Below are 24,108 nucleotides of genomic sequence, written 5' to 3'. Positions count from 1 at the left end.
GAAGCGACTGGAATTGGGACTGTGTATCTTGAGAGTCTGAACTTGACTATAAGTAATGTTTACCTGGTTCCAGAACTGAGATTTAATCTGCTGAGCGTGTCGCAGATTGCAAAGAAAGGACTGAAACTGTCCTATGATGCTAAAAGCTGCAAGATCTACAAAGATGGAGAACTGTTTCTTACTGCCAAAGAGAAAGATGGACTGTATTTGTTGACTTTTGATCAAAGTGATTACATGAAATGTAATTCTTCTGTTTCTAACGAAATCTCTCTTGCAGGGGTGACCAAGACCAGTGTGAGCACCAGGAAGGTGACTAAGACCAAGAAGGTCGACAGAGCATTTCAGCGGGTGTATGCTGATGTGATTGGTCCTCTAGAACCATCTAGAGGCGGTGCACGATTTTACCTTTTGTGTGTGGATTGTTTCACAAATTATTCTTGGGTTTATATGATGGAGAAACCGCAAGAAACTTTAGAAAAGTTTCAGGAGTTTTGTGACAAGGTTAAAAGTATGCATGATGCTAACATTGATTGTCTTTTCACAGATGACAAACAAGTTTTTCTGTTACAGAAGTTTCAGAAGTTCCTGGATGGAAAAGGGATAGACCACAAAGTGGCAGTTTCGCAAGAAGCGTGGAACAGGGGGGTCTGTGTGAAAGTGAACAAAGAATTGCAAAAGGGGATGAATGCGCAATTGCTGAGTTCACATTTGCCACATGTATATTGGGCCGAATCGCTAGCGTCCTATCTTCATGTGTGGTTGAGAAAGGTTTCAACAGAGTTGGGATGTTCTCCTTTTGAGAAGCTGTTCAATAGAAAACCTTCTGTTGCCTATTTCAAGGTTTTCGGGTCTCAAGTGAGAACAGAAGCTCCAGGTGGTGTAAAGAATGCCAGAGGCATTTTTGTGGGTTATGAAAAAGGTCTCTACAGAGTAATTTTGTCTGAATCTGGTCAGGCGATTCTCACAAAGTTCCTAGAGAGTGCTCCAAAGCAAGAGCGGATAGTACAGACATTTCCCACAGGAAACGATTCTGATGATGATGATGATGATGAGTTTGATCTTATTGAGTTCAGTAGTACTGATGATGACAGCGATAGCTCAGACAGCTCAGTTGTCACAGTCATTGAGAGGAAATCTCACATAATGACTAGACCCTCAGAAGAGGAGGATGAACCATTGATTAAGCTTAGTACTGGTTCTCCAGAGAGTTCAGAGGCTGAACCAGAAAGCAGAGAAGAGCAGCAACTTTTACGCAGGTCTGAGAGAGCAACGAAGGGTGTACCACCCAAGAGGTATTCAAAGGAGTTTGCTAACCTTGCATATGTTGCTATTGTAAACGACCAAGGACAGATTGAAGCTGTGTCTGAGTCAGAGACAAAGGCACAACAGAGAGTTGTTAACCGAGGTAATGCGAAGTCACACAACCAGAGAGGTACATTGGTTAAACCAGTGGCGGGTAGTTCCAAGGGTGGAACTGAAACAACAGGGGAATGTTATAAATATAACAACTGTTTGTTTTCTTCTCTGGATGACGCTTTGCTCGCAGCACACATTGATACTTTAGGGGGAGTATGTTACCATAAAGCACCAATGCTGCAGCAAGCAAAGGCTCTAGCAGCTCAGCCAGCTGCTTGTGGCTGGAAAGCCAGACAGGATGTTTGTGACTGTTGCCATGGGAACAAAGGGGCAGTCCATTCTGTACTGAGCACCGGATGTTAGCTCAGTGTGTGTGTGTGTCATATGACCCGTACTGGATGTACTTGGGAGGAGTTTCTTCTTGCTGTTGTTGAGTGCAGACATGATTCTCTGTACTGATGTAAGAGACAGAAATAAATGATGTAAATAGTTTTCTGTCTGCTTCTTTCCCCTCCCTGGGGACACCAAAGGGGAGAGAAGAAGAACGGTGTGTTCCTCTCATACATCTGAGAAGAATCGCCGGACCTCGCCTGCTTATCAGCAGAGGTTGGGAGACGCGGGGAGGTCGACAGGAATATCTGCCGGTGCCTACGTTGTGGCACATTCCTCTGACCCAGGCAGAATTCCAACAGGGAGGGGGTGTCTATAAAAAGTATGAACAAAGGCTATTTAGCACGACTTCACCATCACACTGGTGAGTGTGTCTCGGCCGCTCTGTTTTACTCAGCTGAATAAACAAGTGATTATGGGAATATCCTCTGTCTATGGCATTTATTAGGGACGCGGGTGGCGCTGTGGGTTAAACCACAGAGCCTAGGGCTTGCTGATTGGAAGGTCGGCAGTTCGAATCCCCGCGACGGGGTGAGCTCCTGTTGCTCAGTCCCTGCTCCTGCCAACCTAGCAGTTCGAAAGCACATCAAAATGCGAGTAGATAAATAGGTATCACTCCGGTGGGAAGGTAAACAGTGTTTCCGTGTACTGCTCTGGTTCGCCAGAAGTGGCTTAGTCATGCTGGCCACATGACCCAGAAGCTGTCTGCGGACAAATGCCAGCTACCCTCGGCCAGTAAAGCAAGATGAGTGCCGCAACCCCAGAGTCGTCCACGACTGGACTTAACTGTCAGGGGTCCCTTTACCTTTACGGCATATATTAACTTTTCAGTGACCAAGGCAGCTTGGGCCCGATTAGCAGACCCCAACACTATCTTTGACATTCTTCAGATTGTTTTATTTATGGTTTATTGATTTAATATGCGCCTAGGGCTTGCCTTCTGATCGGCAGACCTTCTGATCAGCAAGCCCAAGAGGCTCAGTGGTTTAGACCACAGCACCACCCGCCTCCTATGATTAAACTAATGCACCTGCTACAGGATTGGTCCTACCATTAGGCAAAGGGAAGCAGCCTCCTTAAATGGAAGAGGCTGGGGGATGGAGGGCAAGAGCAACAGCAAAGAGGAGTTGGAGCTATGTGCCCCATGTAGCCTGCCCTGCAGTCCCTGAGATAACCTGCTGCCCCCAGGTGTGGGAAAGGACACTGTCCTGTTGCCCAAATTGAAGGAAGATTCAGCTACCTGTATGGGCAACTTTGCAGTGCTGCAGGTGGCACTGTGGGTTAAACCACAGGGCCTAGGACTTGCAAATCAGAAGGTCAGCTGTTGGAATCCCTGCGAGGGGATGAGCTCCCGTTGCTCGGTCCCTGGTCCTGCCAACCTAGCAGTTCGAAAGCATGTCAAAGTGCAAGTAGATAAATAGGTACCACTGTGGCGGGAAGGTAAACGGCATTTCCTTGCGCTGCTCTGGTTCGCCAGAAGCAGCTTAGTCATGCTGGCCACATGACCTGGAAGCTGTATGCCGGCTCCCTCGGCCAATAAAGCGAGATGAGCGCCGCAACCCCAGTCGGCCACGACTGGGCCTAATGGTCAGGGGTCCCTTTACCTTTACCTTTAGCTAAGGTTGTGTATCCACAGCACTGACCAGAGGAAGAAAGACCTCTGGGAGGAGCACAGAAAGAAGAAATGCCCTAGTGAGCACAACCAGTCGCCTTCATCTGCCCCAGCTGCAACAAAACATGTCTCTCCCATATTGGTCTCTACAGCCACAGCAGGCACTGTAACCTTCCAGCAGTTTGACTTCACCCCCAAAGGCGCACTCTTCCTTAGTCTCCCGAAATAGATGGATGTCAGCGACAGGAGATAAAACACATATAAAGAGTGAATGTTAAACATGTACGTCAGTTATCAGTTTCATTATGAAATGATTGACCACAGTGCTGTAAAGTGCTTAGTATTTTTCCTCACAATAAATGTGGTGGTTTGCTCACTAGAAACGAGAGCCTGTTTTTATTTCACCCTTGAGTTAGTTTGCCACTGGCAATGGAAATAATCTATTTTAAGCTTCTCAAATGCACTCATCATGTCCTGCCCATGGACTTTCTGTAGGCATCTGACTGGCTACTGTGAGAGCAGAAAGCTGGACTTGATGGGGCTTAGGTCTAATCTTATGTTCTTTGTAAATGCACACACACAGATGCAATTCCTAGCACCCTTGTTGTTGTTGTTGTTGTTGTTGTTGTTGTTGTTGTTGTTGTTGTTTAGTCGTTTAGTCGTGTCCGACTCTTTGTGACCCCGTGGACCAGAGCACGCCAGGCACTCCTGTCTTCCACTGCCTCCCGCAGTTTGGTCAGACTCATGCTGGTAGCTTCGAGAACACTGTCCAACCATCTCGTCCTCTGTCGTCCCCTTCTCTTTGTGCCCTCCATCTTTCCCAACATCAGGGTCTTTTCCAGGGAGTCTTCTCTTCTCAGGAGGTATTGGAGCCTCAGCTTCAGGATCTGTCCTTCCAGTGAGCACTCAGGGCTGATTTCCTTAAGAATGAAGAGGTTTGATCTTCTTGCAGTCCATGGGACTCTCAAGAGTCTCCTCCAGCACCATAATTCAAAAGCATCAATTCTTTGGCGATCAGCCTTCTTTATGGTCCAGCTCTCACTTCCATACATTACTACTCGGAAAACCATAGCTTTTACTATACGGACCTAGCACCCTTTACAAACTACAATTCCCAAGATCCTTGCTGGGGGGAACCATATACTTTAAATGTGTGATGCGGATGTGACTAAGAAAAAACCAGGGAATCAGTTCAACACTGTTGCAGACCCTCCAAGTGTCCCTATTTTTGGAGAGCATTCCTGGATTTAAAGAAGCTGTCCCAGTTTCTGATTTGATCCCGGAATGTCCCTCTTTTCCTTAGGACGTCCATATTTTCATTGGAGAAACGTTGGAGGGTATGGAGTTATGCGACCCCTGAGCCAAGGAGGTAAGTAACTAGACAACCTTTAAAAGACATCTGAAGGCAGCCCTGTATAGGAAATGTTTTTCAAAATGTTTAATGTTTTATGATTTTTTTTATATGTTGGAAGCTGCCCAGAGTGACTGGGGCAATCCAGTCAGATGGGCGAGGTATAAATAATAAAATTATTTATTATTATTATTATTATTACTATTATTATTATGGAATAGGATGTCCCTGTTTTCATTGGTGAAATGTTGGAGGGTATGGGTCGTGCACATCAGGTGACGACATCCCACTCTGGTTTGTACAGCAACCTGCAAATGTGACTTGAAAAGTGGGACAAGTTGGGGGGGGCGACGACACACACACGACCTTGCTGAATCCAGCCACTAATGTGTAGATCGGGATGCGGGTGGCGCTGTGGGTTAAACCACAGAGCCTGGGACTTGCCGATCAGAAGGTCGGCAGTTTGAATCCCCGCAACGGGGTGAGCTCCCGTTGCTCAGTCCCTGCTCCTGCCAACCTAGCAGTTCGAAAGCATGTCAAAGTTCAAGTAGATAAATAGGTACCACTCTGGCAGGAAGGTAAACGGCGTTTCCGTGCGCTGCTCTGGTTCGCCAGAAGTGGCTCAGTCATGCTGGCCACATGACCCGGAAGCTGTACGCCGGCTCCCTTGGCCAATAAAGCGAGATGAGCGCCGCAACCCCAGAGTCTGCCACGACTGGACCTAATGGTCAGGGCTCCCTTTACCTTTACCTTTAATGTGTACATAGCGTCTGAAATGGTCTCAGTCCCAGGCGCACACCATCGCAGATTGCTCCCTTTGCAAGGCTGCAGCCTCACACCAAGAGGTTTGCTGTACCAGTCCTCAAGTTTAACATGTATGGTCAAAGGATGTTTTGAACTGCAAACTTCTAGCCAGGCCTAGAGTAATCCCTGTAGGCAACAGCACATGTTTTGCTCATGAAGATGTCAGAGAGGTGTGGTAAACTGGAAGGAAAAGGCTGAGCTCTGTTCCACTGAGCTACTCCTGGAAACTTAGAAGATGACCTCCAGATCACCTTGCAGTTCTTCCTTTGGTTAGCTCTCTGTTCCATCCTCTTCTTAGGATCCTTTCTACTCTGCCAGCTTGTGTGTTCCTTTCCTCTAGAATCAGGTACTTTTATTTTTATTTTGCTCTGCCAAAGAGTGTTACTCTGCCACCACATCCTGCCCATCCAACCTAGATTATAAGCGACATGATTCTGGCATATTAATGTATATGTAAGGCTTGCTCATTACACAGTGGAAGGCAGATGACAGGGGAAAATATCATCCATACTGGGCATTCTTCACAGGTCTTTTTTGTTTGCTTATAGTCAGCTTGAAAGAAGAAGCTGAGAAACTTCTCTTCAGGGGTGATACTGACATCACATCCTTTCCACTCAGCAGGTCTTGCAGCCATCAAACTCGCCTCTGCTCACTTCTGCTTTCACTGAAGAAAAGAGAAAATGACCAGATTTTTTTCTATCCTGTGGCCCGTCGGCCTGATACTATGTGAGTATGATCCCACTGCTGTGGGTCTTTTTTACTTAAGCCACAACTGGTTAGAGGGATAGACTTTGGATGTGATTCAGGGCTGCAGTTTGTCCAGCAAGACTTTTGGAATTGTTTTCTGTGACTACACGCTTCCCATGCTATATCGCAAAAATTGCCCAGAATTACTGTAACTTTCCAAAGCAGCCTGCTATATCTATGCAGTATGTTATGGGATGGTGAAGGAGGAGGCTGCTGTTGAGAAAAATAAATCTACAGTCATGTGGAGTTTGTTGCATGGTTCTTTTAATTTTTGAAGTTAGGAAAAAGAACTTTTTTTATAAAAAAATAAAAAAAACCCACACCTTTTATTTGATAGAAGTATCAAAACACCTATGTGAAAACACAGACTTTTCTTATTTAGAACATTGCAAAAAAGTGCAGTATAAAACAAAAAAACCAAATCAGATATCAAATGATACATTCTTAACTAAACATGAGAGAAAAAGCAGAAAATAAAATGATTACACACCATAATATATGAATAATAATAGTAATAATAATAATAATAATAATAATAATAATAATAATTTATTTATACCCCGCCCATCTGGCTGAGTTTCTCCAGCCACTCTGGGGAATAATCCTTGAACAATCCTTGAATAGTAAGAAAAGGTAATAATCAGAAAGAGGATTGCTTCAGCTTGCCAACAGGGCCATATAAATGAGAATAACGCATAGCGCAGAACACATTTTGAAATGTTGTATTCCAACGGTTTATTAAATTGGCTTCATCTCTCAAAAATGTATTTGGTGCACATCCTTCCACATTCCATTTATAATGTGAGCTTAATATGAAAGGCCGTCTCCATGCTCCTGTAATCCCATTGCCATTTGTCAGAATATTTAGAGGATTTAGCACATGTTTGTGAGATAAAATATATGTATTTTAGGCCTGAAGGTTATCCTTTATATGGTGCTCAAGCATTAAAATCAATCATGACCAAGGATTACAAGGAGTTATTTATATACAGTACAGTGGTACCTCGGGTTAAATACTTAATTCGTTCCGGAGGTCCGTTCTTAACCTGAAACTGTTCTTAACCTGAGGTACCACTTTAGCTAATGGGGCCTCCCGCTGCTGCTGTGCAAATTTCTGTTCTCATCCTGAAGCAAAGTTCTTAACCCGAGGTTATTTCTAGGTTAGCGGAGTCTGTAACCTGAAGCGTATGTAACCTGAATCGTATGTAACCCGAGGTACCACTGTACATGAATTAACACAATCAAAGCTACTTGGAAATGTAAGGAATTCTGTTAATTTTACCAAGGAAAGGGCATCCCATGATTTTTTGCAAATATTCTTGTTTCAAAGGTATCTTCTTATGTTTCCAGTGACACACATAACCAAATGTGTGCTTGATATTACTGCACTTTGGTATAAAGTTTAGAAGATAAGCAAAAGGATCCATAACTACATTGTTCGGAAAGGGCCACGTGGCTTGCCCAAACATTCCCAAAATGACAATATTTCATTTTACCAATGCGAATCTAATGTGCAACCTGAAATAAAACAGAAACCCATGCACAGGAATTTGCAAAAAGGGAACTGATTAACCAGAAAAGAGAACCAAATAGACCGGGTGCATTAAAGAGCAAATACAGTTAATAAAAGAAAACCAACAGGAGCAAATCCCTGGCTTAATGACAACCATCAGCCCCTTTGCCATATGCACAATATATTAAGAAGACAGTGTTGTTGTTTTTCAGGAGTGTATATGATGATAATTATATTAATCTTCTTACAGCTTATAGTGTGGTGGTTTGTTTGATTTTTCTGTTATTTGTTTGTTTGATTGATTGATTGATTGATTGATCGTATGCTTGTTTACTTGTGTGTACGTCTGTTTTTCAGAAATGTATTTATTTTAAATTAATAAAGATATTTTTTTTTTAAAAAAGTCTATGCTTCACAGTCTTTGCTGTCATTCCATAAACAGTAAATAACAAAGCAGTTTCTTTGCTCTCCAGGCTGCTGGTGGCCCCAAGCCAACAGTATGGTGCAAATGAAGTTGACCGGTGACGTTCCCCAAGCCTCTAAAACTCCAGTGGAACTGAAATGTGAGACCAGCAAAATGGATGTTGGGGTGTACTGGGTCCGTCAAAACCCGGACCTCAGCACTCACTTCATCCTATATAAGCCTTCAAGGGCTAGAAATCCACAAGAAACAGTCAGAGGCTACACAGCATCAAAATCTTTTGCGTCTTATCAGCTAAGAATTGACAGCTTTGGGAAGGAGTATGAGGGCATCTATTATTGCTTTTTATTCAACAACAATGTGGTCTACTTCAGTTCAGGACTCAAAGTCTACCTGCCAAGTAAGTCTCATTCCAAGTGTTTAACGCCCACGGTCAGTGGTCTGAGTTTGGTACACATTCCCTGCCACACCAGCTGTTTCCCCTGCCCCCTTTTGAGAGGCATTTTCCAGAAGGTTGCTATTTTGGGGAGGGGGTGGGTGGGATTTAAGCACATCCTGGCAATTTCAAGGTGTGCAGTTACAGTTGGCTGGGAGGTTTTGTGCAACAAACCCGCTTCGCCAAAAGATCGTGCTATATGTGATAAGGAAAATGTCAGGAAAATGATGATAATAATAAATAAATAATACATTTTTATTTATACCTGCCGGCCAAGACTGGGCTCAGGGCAGCTAACACTGAATATAAATACAGTAAAATAAACATTTTTAAAAACAAATAAACCAAAAAACCAAACAAAAGAACAATTGATTAAAATGTAAGTTATAATACAGTTTAAACTGCAGCTTAAAATGTAGCCTCGTTTTAGTGGTAGCCTATAGATCAAAGCCATAAGGGGAGAAAATGTCAAATACAGTGATACCTCGGGTTAAGTACTTAATTCGTTCCGGAGGTCCGTACTTAACCTGAAACTGTTCTTAACCTGAAGCACCACTTTAGCTAATGGGGCCTCCTGCTGCTGCCACGCCACTGGAGCACAATTTCTGTTCTCATCCTGAAGCAAAGTTCTTAACCTGAAGCACTATTTCTGGGTTAGTGGAGTCTGTAACCTGAAGCGTATGTAACCTGAAGCGTATGTAACCCAAGGTACCACTGTATTCACCAAGGCCAATTATCCATGCTGGTTCTACATGGGCCAGCAAAAAGAGCCGAGGGAAAATTTATATACAAATCCCATATAAGGGGTTCCATCAAAATAAATAAATGAGAGGGGGGGTTAGACTGAGTCCAGCCCAAAGGCCAGGCGGAACAGCTCCGTCTTGCAGGCCCTGCGGAAAGATGTCAAATCCCGCAGGGCACTGATCTCCTGCGGTAGGGCTAAATCCTCTAAATATTCTGACAAATGGCAATGGGGTTATAGGAGCCTTTCTAATTAGCCTTCCTGCAAACAAATCAGACTGAAGGCCCATTAAATAGCCAATGTCATCTAATCTCCCTACACACAAATCAGATTCCAGGTTGTCTGGAAGCACCCTTGATGTCTCCTATTTTAGAAAGCCTTGCCTCTCTAATCTTCTCACCCTTGGCTATTTATCGCCTTTCATCTGGATAATCTTGTTTTTTGTTTTTTTATATTTTTTATTCATTTTCCAATACAAAATTATACAATTCATACATCTTAATTACATCCCATTTCTCATTTTTGACTTCCCTCAACCTGTCTGAAACTCTTTCATAATTTTACTTCTTCCACATTTCTAACATTTTAATAATATTCTAATGTTTTTTCTCACAGAGCTTCATTGAGACTTACAAACATTATCTGATTATCACTTAATTTTTGCATATACTCTAGAAATTTCTTCCAGTCTTCTGTAAATCTCTGATCTCGTCGATTTCGGATCCTTCCAGTCAGTCTATCAAGCTCTGCATAGTCCATCATTTTCATTCTCCATTCTTCTATCGTAGGTAGCTCCTCTTGTTTCCATTTCTGGGCCATCAATATTCTTGCTGCTGTTACTGCATATGAAAATAACTTCTTTTCTTTCTTATTTATCTCATTACCTGTAATTCCTAATAAAAACGCTTCTGGTTTCATAACAAATGTATATTTCAATATTTTCTTCAATTCATTATATATCATTTCCCAAAAGCTTTTAACTTTCTTACAATCCCACCACATATGATAGAATGTACCTTCCTTTTCTTTACATTTCCAACATTTATTATCTAATTTATACATCCTCGCTAATTTCACTGGTGTCACATACCATCGATACATCATTTTCATCTCATTTTCTTTTATTGTTGTGCATGCACCAGTTTCTTTTTGGAATTTCTTTTTGGAATTTTGATTCTTTATCATCAAACCCCCTTTGGGTCAAGTCTTTTTTAAACATTTCATTAATTCATCTGGATACTCTTGAAGAGTTTTCCCGTTTCTTTCAGCTCTGCTCCCAAGGTTGCTTTCCTTTCCACCTGATACTACAGAATTGAGCCATTTCTGTCTGATTTCTGAATTTGGTAAGGTGGGCAGCAAAGATAGGTCCCCCTCCTTCCTTCAAGAAAAGTTCTAGTCTGGTCTAATATTATGAATAATAATTTACCACTTATATTCCGCTCACCCCAACCACTCTGAGGAGCTTCCAGCACAATAAAAGCACAGCGAAACGTCAAACATCGAAAACTTCCCTGTACAGGGTTGCCCTCAAATGTCTTTGGGAAGTTGTGTAGTTATTTATCGGTTTGACATCTGATGGGAGGGCATTCCACAGGGCTGGCGCCACTACCGAGAAGGCCCTCTGCCTGGTTCCCTGACACTTCACTTCTCACAGTGAGGGAACCACCAGAAGGCCCTCAGAGCTGGACCTCAGTGTCCGGGCTAAACAATGCGGATGGAGGGCCGAGACCGTTTGGGTCTTTAAAGGTCAGCATCAACACTTTGCATTGTGCTCAGAAACGTACTGGGAGCCAATGTAGATATTTTAGGACCGGTGTTATGTGGTCCAGGAGGCTGCTCCCAGTTACCATTCTAGCAACTGCGTTCTGGATTAGTTGTAGTTTCTGAGTCACCTTCAAAGGCAGCCCCACATAGAGCGCATTGCAGTAGTCCAAGCGGGAGATAACCAGAGCATGTACCACTCTGGCAAGACAGTCTGCGGGCAGGTAGGGTTTCAGCCAGTGTGCCAGATGGAGCAGGTAGACAGCAGCCATGGGCATAGAATTAACCTGTGCCTCCATGGATCACCTGAAATTTACACTTCTCTGAATTTTGCATGAAAATTAAAATGCATGTGCTAAGATAAAATGTGTTGGCTATTTGCAGATTAGTTACGCTGCAGAAGGCGTGCTGGGGAGACCACACATTCAAGAAACGCAAAGTAACTTTTGCTACGTTTTAATAACAAAAACAAAAACTCCTTTTACACTAAATTACAATATATCAATAAGCATAACCCATCCACCAGGGTACTGAAAGAGCTACATGCTGCTCTTTATATACCATACCCAACAGCTTAATTACCACAACTTAACAGCACCTGCTATACTGCGTCACAGCTGTAAAACTAGGTCACCTTATTTGCTCTGGCCTTTAAAGAAATACACATCTTGTGGAACAATAATGAACCTTCAAATTTAAAGAGACCGTTCAACAAAATGTGCATAAAAGTGCATATATTGGTGAAACTAACATACAGTGGTACCTCGGTTTACGAACTTAATCTGTTCCGGAAGTCCGTTCTTAAACCAAAACCATTCTTAAACTGATGTGCGCTTTCCCTAAAGAGGCCTTCCGCTACCACTGCCCTTTCACTATTCAGCTTCCATTCTTAGACTGAGGTAAAGTTCGCAAACCGGGACACTACTTCCGGTTTTGCGGAGTTCGGAAACCAAATAGTTCGTAAAGAGGGCTGTTCTTAAACTGAGGTACCACTGTACAGTGGTACCTCAGGTTACAGACACTTCAGGTTACAGACTCTGCTAACCCAGAAATAGTGCTTCAGGTTAAGAACTTTGCTTCAGGATGAGAACAGAAATCGTGCTCTGGCGGTGCGGCAGCAGCAGGAGGCCCCATTAGCTAAAGTGGTGCTTCAGGTTAAGAACAGTTTCAGGTTAAGTACGGACCTCCGGAACGAATTAAGTACTTAACCCGAGATACCACTGTACATGTGTTAGACTAGGGGAAACTGATTTACATGAATGTGTATATTGGGAGAAGTTTGTACAAAAATGATGGTGAATTTTCATGAGCGCCTTTTAAAAATACACACGTAGCAACAGATGTACAAACGACGAGGAAAGAACTTAAGAGTGGAAAAATGAGAAACTGGGAGAAACTGAAATTGACAGATTCATCCATCTATAGTCCTTAGGCAGTAGGGTTGCCACCTGCCCTCTTTAGGATTGTCCCATATTTGAATGTAAAATGCTGCGTCCTGTATTGACGCAGTTTTGTCCTGTATTTCAGGTCCCCCCCCCCCGTCCAAATGCATGTGTTTGAAATGGAGTATGAAAGGTCATGTATTTAAGCTCTGCAAAGCAACATACATTTTTACAAATTGTGTGTGTGTGTGTGTGTGTGTTTGCGTGTGACAGATTTCAGTCCTGTTAGGCTGCAATGGACTGTAATGGATTGCTCTGAAGTCACTTTAGCACCAGATTAAAATAATAATAATCACCCCCCAACCGCCCACTATTTTGCCAGAACAAAGGTGGCAACCCTATTAGGAAGGGATTGTGGAGCCCCCTTCCCAACCAAGCCCCGAGCCATTGTAAACATGCAGGAAAAGTCTTCATCTTTGTTTTCTTTACAGAGGCTACCACCATCGCACCCCAGGTTTCAACTCCCCGTGAAGGACTTACAACAACCATGCGACTTCCACATTCCACAGCCTCAGGTATGTTTCCTTCTCCCTGCAACTCATTTGGGTCATAACTGGCCCAAAACAAGAAGAAGTGATTGAGAGTGAGGCCCCGAGATGTTGCTGGACCACCAACTTCCATCATCAATCCGAACTGGCCATACTGGCAGGGGCTGATGGGAGGGGAAGTCCAACAGGGCACCGCCATTTTGGCTACCCTGGTATGTAAAAAGATATAAAGCCACTTTTATAACCAGTGCCATGTACCGCTTGGGGCATGGTCCAAAAAGTGAAGGAAGCAGGGAGAAGCTACCGTATTTTTCGCTCTATAGGACGTACCGGACCATAGGACGCACCGGACCATAGGAGGGGGAGAACGGGGGGGGGGATCTCCCTCTCTCTGCTCAGTGCCCCTTCAGCGAAGTGGCAGGAGAAACGGAGCCCCTTCCATTTCTCCTCCCACTTCGCTGAAGGGGCGTTGCGCAGCTCTCCCTCTCTGCTGAAGCCAGGAGAGTCTTGCTCTCCCGGCTTCAGCAAAAGGAACCCAAAGCCTTCAGAGCACAGCGCGAGTTCCCACTGCGCTCCAAAGGCTTCAGGCGGCTATCCCTGAAGCCTGGAGAGCGAGAGGGGTCGGTGCGCACTGACCCCTCTCGCTCTCCAGGCTTCAGCAAAAGCAACGCGTAGCCTCCGGAGTACGGAGGGAGCGCTCCCTCTGCGCTTCGGAGGCTTCGCGTTGCTATCGCTAAAGCCAAGGAGCCTGCATTCGCTCCATAGGACACACACACACATTTCCCCTTAATTTTTGGAGGGGGGAAAGTGTGTCCTATAGAGCGAAAAATACGGTAACTAAGCAGGTCTGGTTAGATTCCCCGGATGCGAGAGACCATCTAGTGATGCTTGAGGTCCCCTGTGGGAGAAAGTTGGGTGGAGATGCCAAAAATTCCAACGGATCAGAAAAGAACATTTATGTATGCGACCACAGCTGCTTGGATGTTAATGGCCCAGAGAAAGAAGACAAAGTCCCTACCAGAGAAGCATGGCAGATTAAGTTGATGGATTATGCCGAAATAGCAAAAATGACCGGAAGAATCGGAAACCAGAAAGACCAAAAAATTTAATAAGGAATGGGGGGAATTTATAATATATTTTTTTTGGGGGGGGGGAAATTGTAAACAGCTAAAATCGTTAGTAGGATTGGAATGACACTAGTAGTTTAATGTTGAATTTTGAATATAATGGAGATGTAAAAGATTTGGATTATTATAAAAGATGCAGGAGAAAATGGACTCACAAAGGGGAGGAGGGAAGTTCAGCAGGTGCTTTGGAATATTGTTTTTATGTTGTTTGTTGGATAATTGACTGTAAAACTTTAATCTGAAAAACTAAATAGTTTTGTTTTTAAAAAGGAAGAAAGGTGGGTGGGATGCAAATGTAGGCTTGGATCCAGACCACGTTAATAGATCTTAAAGGTAAAGGTAAAGGGACCCCTGACCATTAGGTCCAGTCGTGGCCGACTCTGGGGTTGCGGCGCTCATCTCGCTTTATTGGCCGAGGGAGCCGCATACAGCTTCTGGGTCATGTGGCCAGCATGACTAAGCCGCTTCTGGCGAACCAGAGCAGCGCACGGAAATGCCGTTTATCTTCCCACCTATTTATCTACTTGTATTTCGTGCTTTCGAACTGCTAGGTTGGCAGGAGCAGGGACTGAGCAACGGGAGCTCACCCCGTCGCAGGGATTCGAACCGCCAACCTTCCGATCAGCAAGCCCCAGGCTCTGTAGTTTAACCCACAGCGCCACCTGTGTCCCTTTAATAGATCTTAGGTACTGATAAAATTGTGAGGAATTATGGTATTTTGCTCATAATTCATTGACAGCTTAGGCTCAGTATTGTTTCTCGAAACTGGCCTCTCAGCAGAGTCAACACGCGCAGCGCAGCTTTCAGCGTGTAGGAAACCAAAGCACAAAGAAGAGCACTAAATCTACACAGCATTCCAGACGTCAAGTAGAATGGTTTACTACTGGCATATTGAAGCTTAATTGTTGCAAATGAGTCCATAAACGTCCACCAGAGCCCTGGTGAAGGCAAACCTTAGAGTGAATCTTTCACTCTCCTTTTTTAATATACATAAATTTATTTATTTGGTTTTTCAGATTAGTCCAGATGGAAAGTGTGACTGAGGGAGTGATAAGAGTCACAGTCCACAGACTCTCCTCTTAAATTCAGTTTCACTTCTTCCCGTTTCCCATGGAAACTGTGTAGGTCAAATGAAATCATTTCTTTGACCTTGCAGGTGGCCGGCAACTCCCAAGAACTCGCCTCATGTAGATAATTAAGATAGATAACTGTTTTCTGAGAACCAATGACCTAATTTTACAGCAATCCCGAACAAAAAAACAACTCAGGTTTCGTATATTTCAGTGGGAACTACATAAATTTATTTATTTGGTTTTTCAGATTACATTTTTACAGTCACATATAGAACATACAACATAAAAACAAGATCCCAAGGAATCTCCTGAACTTCCCTCCTCCCCTTTGTGGGTCCTATTGTTAATCATTTCCTCCTGCATCTTTTATGATAATCCAAATCTTTTACATCTCCATTGTGTCCAAAATTCACCCTTAAGCTACATGTGATATTCCAATTCTACTAACGATTTTAACTGTTTACAATGGTTTTTAAGATTTCCCCCATTCCTTATTAAAATGTTGGTCTTCCTGATTTCTAATTCTTCCAGTCATTTTAGCCATTTTGGTATAATCCATCAACTTTATCGAGAATCTTTCGCTCTCAGTCGTGAAACAGTCTTAGTCCAGATGGAAAGTGTGACTAAGAGAGTGATAAGAGTCACAGTCCACAGACTCTCCTCTTAAATTCAGTTTCACTTCTTCCCATTTCCCATGGAAACTGTGTAGGTCAAACAACATCATTTCTTTGACCTTGCAGGTGGCGAGCAACTCCCAAGAACTCGCCTCATGTAGATAATTAAGATAGATAACCATTTTCTGAGAACAAATGACCTAGTTTTACAGCAATCCCGAACCAAAAAAACAACTCAGGTTACATTTATTTCAGTGGGAACTACATAAATTTATTTATTTGGTTTTTCAGATTACATTTTTACAGTCACATTTAGAACATACAACATAAAAACAAGATTCCGAGGAATCTCCTGGACTTCCCTCCTCCCATTTGTGGGTCCTATTGTTAATCATTTCCTCCCGCCATCTACTATGATAATCTAAATCTTTCACATTTCCATTGTGTCCAAAATTCACCCTTAAGCTACAAGTGTTATTCCAATTCTACTAACGATTTTAACTGTTTACAATGGTTTTTAAGATTTCCCCCATTCCTTATTAAAACTTTGGTCTTCCTGATTTCTGATTCTTCTAGTCATTTTAGCCATTTCGGTATAAACTGTGTAGGTCAAATGACATCATTTCTTTGACCTTGCAGGTGGCGGGCAATTCCCAAGAACTCGCCTCATGTAGATAATTAACACAGATAACCGTTTTCTGAGAACAAATGACCTTGTTTTACAGCAATCCCCAACAAAAAAACAACTCAGGTTTCATATATTTCAGTGGGACCTAATTTAGTCCAAATCCAACCTAAAGTAAATAGCCAGCCTCTGCAATAAACACACAAATTCTTCTGCAGTGCTTTGAATCTTCTCTCTCGCTGCTTTTAATGTGAGAATTTCAGTAAAAGCATTGGGGCAAGTCAATCCCGCCAATGAAGTGAATGGAAAGAAAAACGAAACGCTGTTTTCTGCTAGAAATGATCTCAGCACAGTGATGCCTCTAATTTGGCGACACAAAAGCTATTTTTTAAGGACCATCACGAGGGGGTCAACTCAATGGGCACAGCCTTCAAGGCTCACAGCTTAGCCGTGGGTTGGGTTTTTGTTTTTTGTTTTGGTACGTTACTTTATTTTCTGCCGTGTTATTGTATTACGTTGTTATGAAATTGCATTTGCACTGTTGGATTTTGAGATGCCTCCCTGTTTTCTTCGTTGCACACTGCTTTGAGCACGATTTGGTAGAAAAGAGCATGTAAATAAATCATGGCCGGCTGGCTGGATGATGGCCAACTATTGCAACCCTGCTGCTCTGCTCCTCACTGCTACTGCTTTCAGTTGTCCAAGTGAGTGAGCATGAGGCATGAGACTGGCCACTATCAGAGACTTGAGGTTAGCCACTTAGTGGTTGGAAATGGGAGAGTTGATGGACCTTTGCTTGATCCAGCAAGGCATCTTATTGCAGTGATTTTCTCGTGCGGGTATAATTTCTTTGTAGGAAAAAGTGTGCACAGCATTGATAAACAGTCATGTGGGCCAAAATCAGGTCATTATATCTTTCCATGTCTACACACATCCAAGTCCAGCAAGAATAGCCACTTAAATGCTGGCTTTCTTGTGAACTCAATTGCAAATATGGATTAGAAGTATCTTCTCTGGCGATCACTTGTAGCCAAGTAAGATTGTCTTCCATAAACATGGTCTTAACTGTGAGTCCGTAAGTGACTGTGGAGGCCAGTTCTGGATCCACACGTCCTTCCACAGTGGGGACATAGGTTTCCGGGCAGGAGTTGATCATGGTGAGGGTTTGCCAAACCCTCTTAGCACCTTTCTCCCTTTCACTCTGAGTTCGAGCTTCTTCAAAGCCCATGACACCTTTGGCAAAGGCTGTTCTCCAATTGGAGCGCTCACAGGCCAGTGTTTTCCAGTTGTCGGTGTTTAGACTACATTTTTTAAGATTTGCCTTGAAAGAGTCTTTAAACCTCTTTTGTCGACCACCAGCATTACGCTTTCAATTTTTAAGTTTGGAATAGAGTAGCTGCTTTGGAAGACGATAATCAGGCATCCAAACAACATGACTAGTCCAACGAAGTTGAAGAATCATTGCTTCGATACTGGTGATCTTTGCTTCTTCCAGTACACTGGCATTAGTCCGCCTGTCTTCCCAAGTGATGTGTAAAATTTTTGGAGACAGTGTTGATGAATGTACTTAAAGCTCAAGTGCTAGAATGTCCCTTACTGTGGCATTCAAGAAGGGCAGTGGTCCTCCTCCATTGCAGAAGGACTTGCCGATCAGAAGGTCGGCGGTTCAAATCCCCACAACAGGGTGAGCTCCCGTTGCTCAGTCCCTGCTCCTGCCAACCTAGCAGTTTGAAAGCACGTCAAAGTGCAAGTAAATAAATAGGTACCACTCCGGCGGGAAGGTAAACGGCATCTCCGTGCGATGCTCTGGTTCACCAGAAGCGGCTTAGTCATGCTGGCCACATGACCCGGAAGCTGTACGCCGGCTCCCTTGGCCAATAAAGCGAGATGAGCGCCGCAACCCCAGAGTCGGTCACGACTGGACCTAATGGTCAGGGGTCCCTTTACCCTTTTTATACCTGCAGGTGTAAAAATGTACTTAAAGCTGGAGTGCTAGAATGTCCCTTACTGTGTCATTCAAGAAGGACAGTGGTCCTCCTCCATTGCAGAAGGAGTAAGCGGAGGTTGAGCACCATGCTGGCAAATGGATCACAGAATAGCACCAGGGAATGAGAGGCCCCGGTCAAAAACTGGACAGCTGTAAATCACAGGTTTGTTACTAGCTGTTGCTTTAGGATTCATTTCTGGTGTGCTCTTGTTTCTGCAGATCCAGATGACGATGTGATGTTTCCCTGTGAGCTGTACATTTGGGCCCCCTTAGCAGGTGGTTGCTTCCTTCTGCTGGTATTGTTGGTGATCACCCTGTCGGTGTGCTGTGGTAAGATAATTTCCTTTAAACTCTGTTGGATGGCAGTACTGGGGTAGTAGGTTCACTTAAAACTAGCTGGGAACTAACTAATTCAAATACCTTGTTTACCATAGCAGCCCTTTATAATCTCCTGGGCATTTTGTTTCATAATAACCAGGGTACTTTTTTTTACAGAACATGCCTGCTTTCTCTCTTAATAACTATAGCTCTCTCATACATTGCTGGATTTGTAGGGCTCTGCAAAAGGAGGCAGCCTAGAAAACAAATCTCTCCCCATTTCTCCACACACACACACCTCTTTTTCAGAATTCTGGTGAATTAGCAGACGTGTCCACAAATGGGTTACAGACTAATTATAAGCATTTTTAAAACGCTGGTCGAGAGTTGGGTAAAGGAGTCAAGCAGCAGTAGAGATAGAACAAATTTTGTGATGAATTGATACAAAAACCTACAGCTTTTCACAACACCAAAATTTGCCTTTAAAAAGGCTGGGTGGAACACATGAAGTGGACACCATATATCTATCTTTCTGTCTATCTAACTAATTACATATATAAAGTGGGCAAGTGGGGCAAAGTTTTCAAGCCTTCAGTGAATCTCTTAGACCAGAGGTTTCCAACTTTTTTGAATCCACGGCTCCCTTGGCCAACTACATTCTTTCTGCGGCACCTCTGTGGGGCTCGGGAGCCCAGTTATGTCACCCCTTGCCTGCAGAGCTTGCAACCTCTCACCCTTTTTCAAACATCCTGTGGAGTGTTTCCTCAGCCTCCACAGTGTGATGTAGTGGTTAAGAGCAGTGGACTCGTAATCTGGTGAACCGGGTTCACATCCGCGCTCCTCCACATGCAGCTGCTGGGTGACCTTGGGCTAGTCACACTTCTTTTGAGGTTTCTCAGCCTCATTCACCTCACAGAGTGTTTGTTGTGGGGGAGGAAGGGAAAGGAGAATGTTAGCTGCTTTGAGACTCCTTTGGGTAGTGATAAAGCGGGATATCAAATCCAAACTCCTCCTCCTTCTCCTCTTCCTCTCCTCTCCCCTCTCCTTGGGAGTCCTCTGGACAGCTGCTTCTGCTGCCCCTGGTCTCTGAGCTGCCGCACTCCACCCCAAAGAGAGGTGCCTCCTCACACTGCCCCACAGGGGCCTGGGACTTGTCTGTCCATTCCCAACAGCAAAGGAAGGCAGACTAGCTGGCTGGGCTCCCTCGCCCGCTTGCTTGCTTACTCTAAGGCCACCTCAGCTCCTGGCAACCAGGACCCCCTGGGCCAGCCCCAGAGGCACCATTCGCCTGAGGAGCTTGTAGCTAGGGCTGCTGCAACAAACAGCTGGGCAAGCCTTTTGGAGGCAGAGACGTGAGGGGGCAACAGAGGAGGAAGGGGAGGAAAGGAAGACAGGGGCCAGTGTTGCTTGCAGCACCCCTGACCATCATTCAAGGCACCCCAGGGTGCCACGGCACACTGGTTGAAAGCCACTGCCTTAGACTGATAGAAATCCCTGTCATAATGATACGAGCTGAGGCACCTAGAATCTCTTGCATGAGGAAATTCAGCAGCAGAAAGCCCTCTTCCTTCTGCCTCCCTCATTCACAGCTGAAAAAAGGTGATTTTATATATACATATGGCTCAAAAATACAAAATGAAGAGGTCACGAAGCACTGCATCATTTTAAATATACTAATATTTAAAATATGGACTACTGCAATGCGCTCTATGTGGAGCTACCTTTGAGGGCGACTCGAAAAGTGCAATTAATCCAGAATGCGGCAGCTAGACTGGTGACTGGGAGCGGCCGCCGAGACCATATAACACCGGTCCTGAAAGACCTACATTGGCTCCCAGTACATTTCTGGGCACAATTCAAAGTGTTGGTGCTGACCTTTAAAGCCCTAAACGGCCTCGGTCCTGTATACCTGAAGGAGCGTCTCCACCCCCATCGTTCTGCCTGGACACTGAGGTCCAGCTCCAAGGGCCTTCCGGCGGTTCCCTCCCTGCAAGAAGTGAGGTTACAGGGAACCAGGCAGAGGGCCTTCTCGGTAGTGGCGCCCGCCCTGTGGAATGCCCTCCCATCAAATGTCAAGGAGATAAACAACTATTTTACTTTTAAAAGAAAACTGAAGACGGCCATGTTTAGGGAAGTTTTTAATGTCTGACACTGTATTGTTTTTAATATTCGATTGGAAGCCGCCCAGAGTGGCTGGGGAAACCCAGCCAGATGGGTGGGGTATTATTATTATTATTGTTAATATTATTATTATTATTATATTAATAAAATAACTTGCATGTTTCTCTCCCCCTCCCAAATGAATTGAAGACCCAAGGAGGCGGCGACGGCGTTGCAGATGTAAAAAGTGAGTCCTCTCCAATCAGGTATCCTGTCACATTAAATCCACAATGCAATCCTAAGTTTGGTTCACTTCGTACTTAAAGGGGAACTTACCAAATTCACATTTTCTGAAGCAATATGCAAAGTGAAGCACTGTTCTTCTTTGAAATTCACACTTACCTGAATTTTGCGATGTAGCTCTTCAGCTAAGTATTGTGCGCAAAAATTGCATATACTACAAATACCGTATTTTTTGCACCATAACACTCACTTTTTTCCTCCTAAAAAGTAAGGGGAAATGTCTGTGCGTGTTATGGAGGGAATGCCTACGGGTGGCATGCCTACGGATTTTCCTCCTCTAAAAACTACGTGTGTGTTATGGTCGGGTGCGTGTTATAGAGCGAAAAATACGGTAAGTAGATAAATCATTGCATACCTTGACAGGAATTGCAGCTCCTAAATTTTCAGTGACTGGATGCTAACTTTTGGCACTGGCAAGATAAAGACCCATGCCTCCCGGATACAATACGAAGCTTGTTAGGCCAATGTATGGAAACTAATGCTTTCACCAAACTCGTTTGCAGAATCATGTCAAGACTTTGTCATATGCTTACTGAAGTCTTTGCTCCCTCTTCTTTCTAGGCCTCTGAATGGAACCAATGGGACGGTCGCTACGTCACGCTTGATCAAATAGGACATTTCAGCCAGATTTTCCCATTGCACTCTCACTGCATCAGACCTTCCAGCCTTGCCAGAAAGACTCTTGCATGCTCATAACAGCTCTGAGCTCCCATAGCAAGGAGGGATGCCTTTGCCTTACAGCTTTGCAGGAAAATCTTATCCACCAGCTGTATGTATGTTGGGATAATTTACTTTGCCTTGACCTATCTCGCACTAGGGAACTGCAACAGTTTAAGGTGGCGATCTTAAATAGGTTTTCATCTCACAAACTTTGGCTGCCCTCGTTATAGAAAAGCCGCAAAGATGTTCAGCCAAATAGGCAGCGTTTAAGGGAAGGAAAATGGAGCAACAGACTGCTGCTTAGGATCTGTGCAGGTGCATTTATATACATTTTCATACTAGACTTTTTGCAGCTGTTCCCTTAGATCTTTGACGCCTAGCGACGTGGGAGGGAAGGTTGAAACCCAAAGAACTCTGGCGCATGCCTCTGTATACTAAGAAAATGTTGAAATCCCCCCTCCCCAAACATCTCTCCCAAATACTGAGTCCAGACAGTGTGTGAGCACCGCTGTAAACCACCAGAATGCCTATATTTCGCAAATCCAATTGAAAACACACGTAATAGGCCATATAGTAACAAATGCAAAGTTATTTTCTAGAACTACTTCTCAAAATTACATACTTCTCAAGTTGTACGTAATTTTTGAGAAGTAGTTCTAGTAAAAAACTTTGTGTTTGTTACTATAAAGGTAAAGGGACCCCTGACCATTAAGTCCAGTCGTGACCGACTCTGGGGCTGCGGCGCTCATCTTGCTTTATTGGCCAAGGGAACCGGCGTACAGCTTCCGGGTCATGTGGCCAGCAGGACTAAGCCGCTTCTGGCGAACCAGAGCCGCGCACGGAAACGGCGTTTACCTTCCCACCGGAGCGGTACCTATTTATCTACTTGCACTTCGTGCTTTCGAACTGCTAGGTTGGCAGGAGCAGGGACTGAGCAACGGGAGCTCACCCTGTTGCAGGGATTCGAACCGCGACCTTCTGATCGGCAAGTCCTAGGCTCTGTGGTTTAACCCACAGCGCCACCTCCGTCCCAGCGTTTGTTACTATACGGCCTATTAAATTTACATGTGTTAGCACCGCTGGGCACCAGAAAACAGGAACTATACCTGGCAGATAGGGACAGCTGGAGTCTATGCAGTACAAGTGAAACCACGTGACATTTCCTGTCTTTTGTGCTTTGCCATCTATAAGCAAACTGCGGGAGTATCGCTATGGTTGAGGTGTGCGACGTTTCCCGCATCCCTTTGTTCCACAACATTAAAAATAAAGCCTGAGAATTTCTTTTCGTCATAAAACCAAGTGGCCTCTACTTAATGTAACTGCTTCAGAACCACAACCATGAACTAAAAAGCAAAACTTTGGGCAGAGGGAAGAAAGAATAAGTGGTGTTTATTCCGTTTGTGGGCGTCTCATGGACATAGAGTAGGTCGCTGTGGGAGCAGGGGGCTGGACTAGGTGGGTCTTTGGTCTGAAACTGCAGGCTCTCTTTAGGTCTATCCAGTGGGGGGGGGGGGTTTCCACAGCCAGAGAGCAGTTCTGGCAACTCAGGTGAGCACCATTGCAGGCCAGCACTCCCCCTCCCCAGCCCGTTTCTTGCCTTTACAGACTGTATTTTTTGCTCTATAAGATGCACCAGACCATAAGACACACCTAGTTTTTGGAGGAGGAAAACAAGAAAAAAAATATTCTGAATCTCAGAAGCCAGAACAGCAAGAGGGATCGCTGTGCAGTGAAAACAGCAATTCCTCTTGCTGTTCTGGCTTCTGGGATAGCTGTGCAGCCTGCATTCGCTCCATAAGACGCACACACATTTCCCCTTACTTTTTAGGTGGTAAAAAGTGAGTCTTATACAGCAAAAAATACGGTACTTCTGAGAAGCCCAAAACGAATATTTCATGTCAAAACGGATGCTGGCCAGTGTGCACAAGTCTATACTTTTTTTTTTTAGATCTAGGACTCCACCTAGCTCCTAGCAGCTCCTTTTCTTTAATCCGTCTCCTGTGTAGCAGCGGCAGGCTTTAAGTTTCCAGTCAGGACCTGTCATGATTTCAGCAGGCCTTATCAAAATCAGATTGCCTCAACCTTCCTTTGCGCCTCCTCTCCCCCACCAGCAACGCTAGTTTCATCTTCGGGTAATAATAATAATAATAATAATTTATTTATACCCTGCCCATCTGGCTGAGTTTCCCCAGCCACTCTGGGCAGCTCCCAATCAAGTGTTAAAAACTATCCAGCATT

General features: G+C 44.2%; 1 protein-coding gene across 4 annotated transcripts; it reads left to right on the top strand.

Moving 5' to 3' along the window:
• The first annotated feature begins 5,690 nt into the window (after positions 1-5,690).
• CD8A (CD8 subunit alpha) lies at positions 5,691-23,165 on the top strand. 4 transcript variants are annotated; one of them, XM_080977111.1, is made up of 7 exons: positions 5,691-5,859; positions 6,132-6,239; positions 8,247-8,594; positions 13,007-13,090; positions 18,709-18,819; positions 21,118-21,154; positions 21,772-23,165. In XM_080977111.1, the coding sequence occupies exons 2-7, from the start codon at positions 6,194-6,196 to the stop codon at positions 21,821-21,823; spliced, it is 678 nt and encodes a 225-aa protein (XP_080833237.1). In that variant the 5' UTR covers positions 5,691-5,859; positions 6,132-6,193; the 3' UTR covers positions 21,824-23,165. The 4 variants fall into 4 exon arrangements, with proteins under 4 accessions (XP_080833237.1, XP_080833238.1, XP_080833236.1 ...); XM_080977112.1 differs by having other exon boundaries at positions 5,709-5,859; positions 6,135-6,239; XM_080977110.1 differs by having other exon boundaries at positions 5,709-5,859; positions 6,062-6,239.
• The last annotated feature ends 943 nt before the right edge of the window (positions 23,166-24,108 follow it).

Source organism: Podarcis pityusensis, assembly GCF_964106645.2.
Source record: "Podarcis pityusensis genome assembly, chromosome: 13".
In the NCBI taxonomy this organism is placed as follows: domain Eukaryota; kingdom Metazoa; phylum Chordata; class Lepidosauria; order Squamata; family Lacertidae; genus Podarcis; species Podarcis pityusensis.
This window is presented reverse-complemented; position numbering and strand designations above follow the sequence as displayed.

What these genes read in the sequence shown, in the direction of transcription:
- CD8A (XM_080977111.1), top strand. Translation starts at nt 6,194, where the DNA reads ATGACCAGATTTTTTTCTATCCTGTGGCCCGTCGGCCTGATACTAT. An exon ending in GCCCGTCGGCCTGATACTAT is followed by an intron (nt 6,240 to 8,246) that starts GTGAGTATGATC and finishes TTTGCTCTCCAG; the next exon opens with GCTGCTGGTGGCCCCAAGCC. An exon ending in ACTCAAAGTCTACCTGCCAA is followed by an intron (nt 8,595 to 13,006) that starts GTAAGTCTCATT and finishes TTTTCTTTACAG; the next exon opens with AGGCTACCACCATCGCACCC.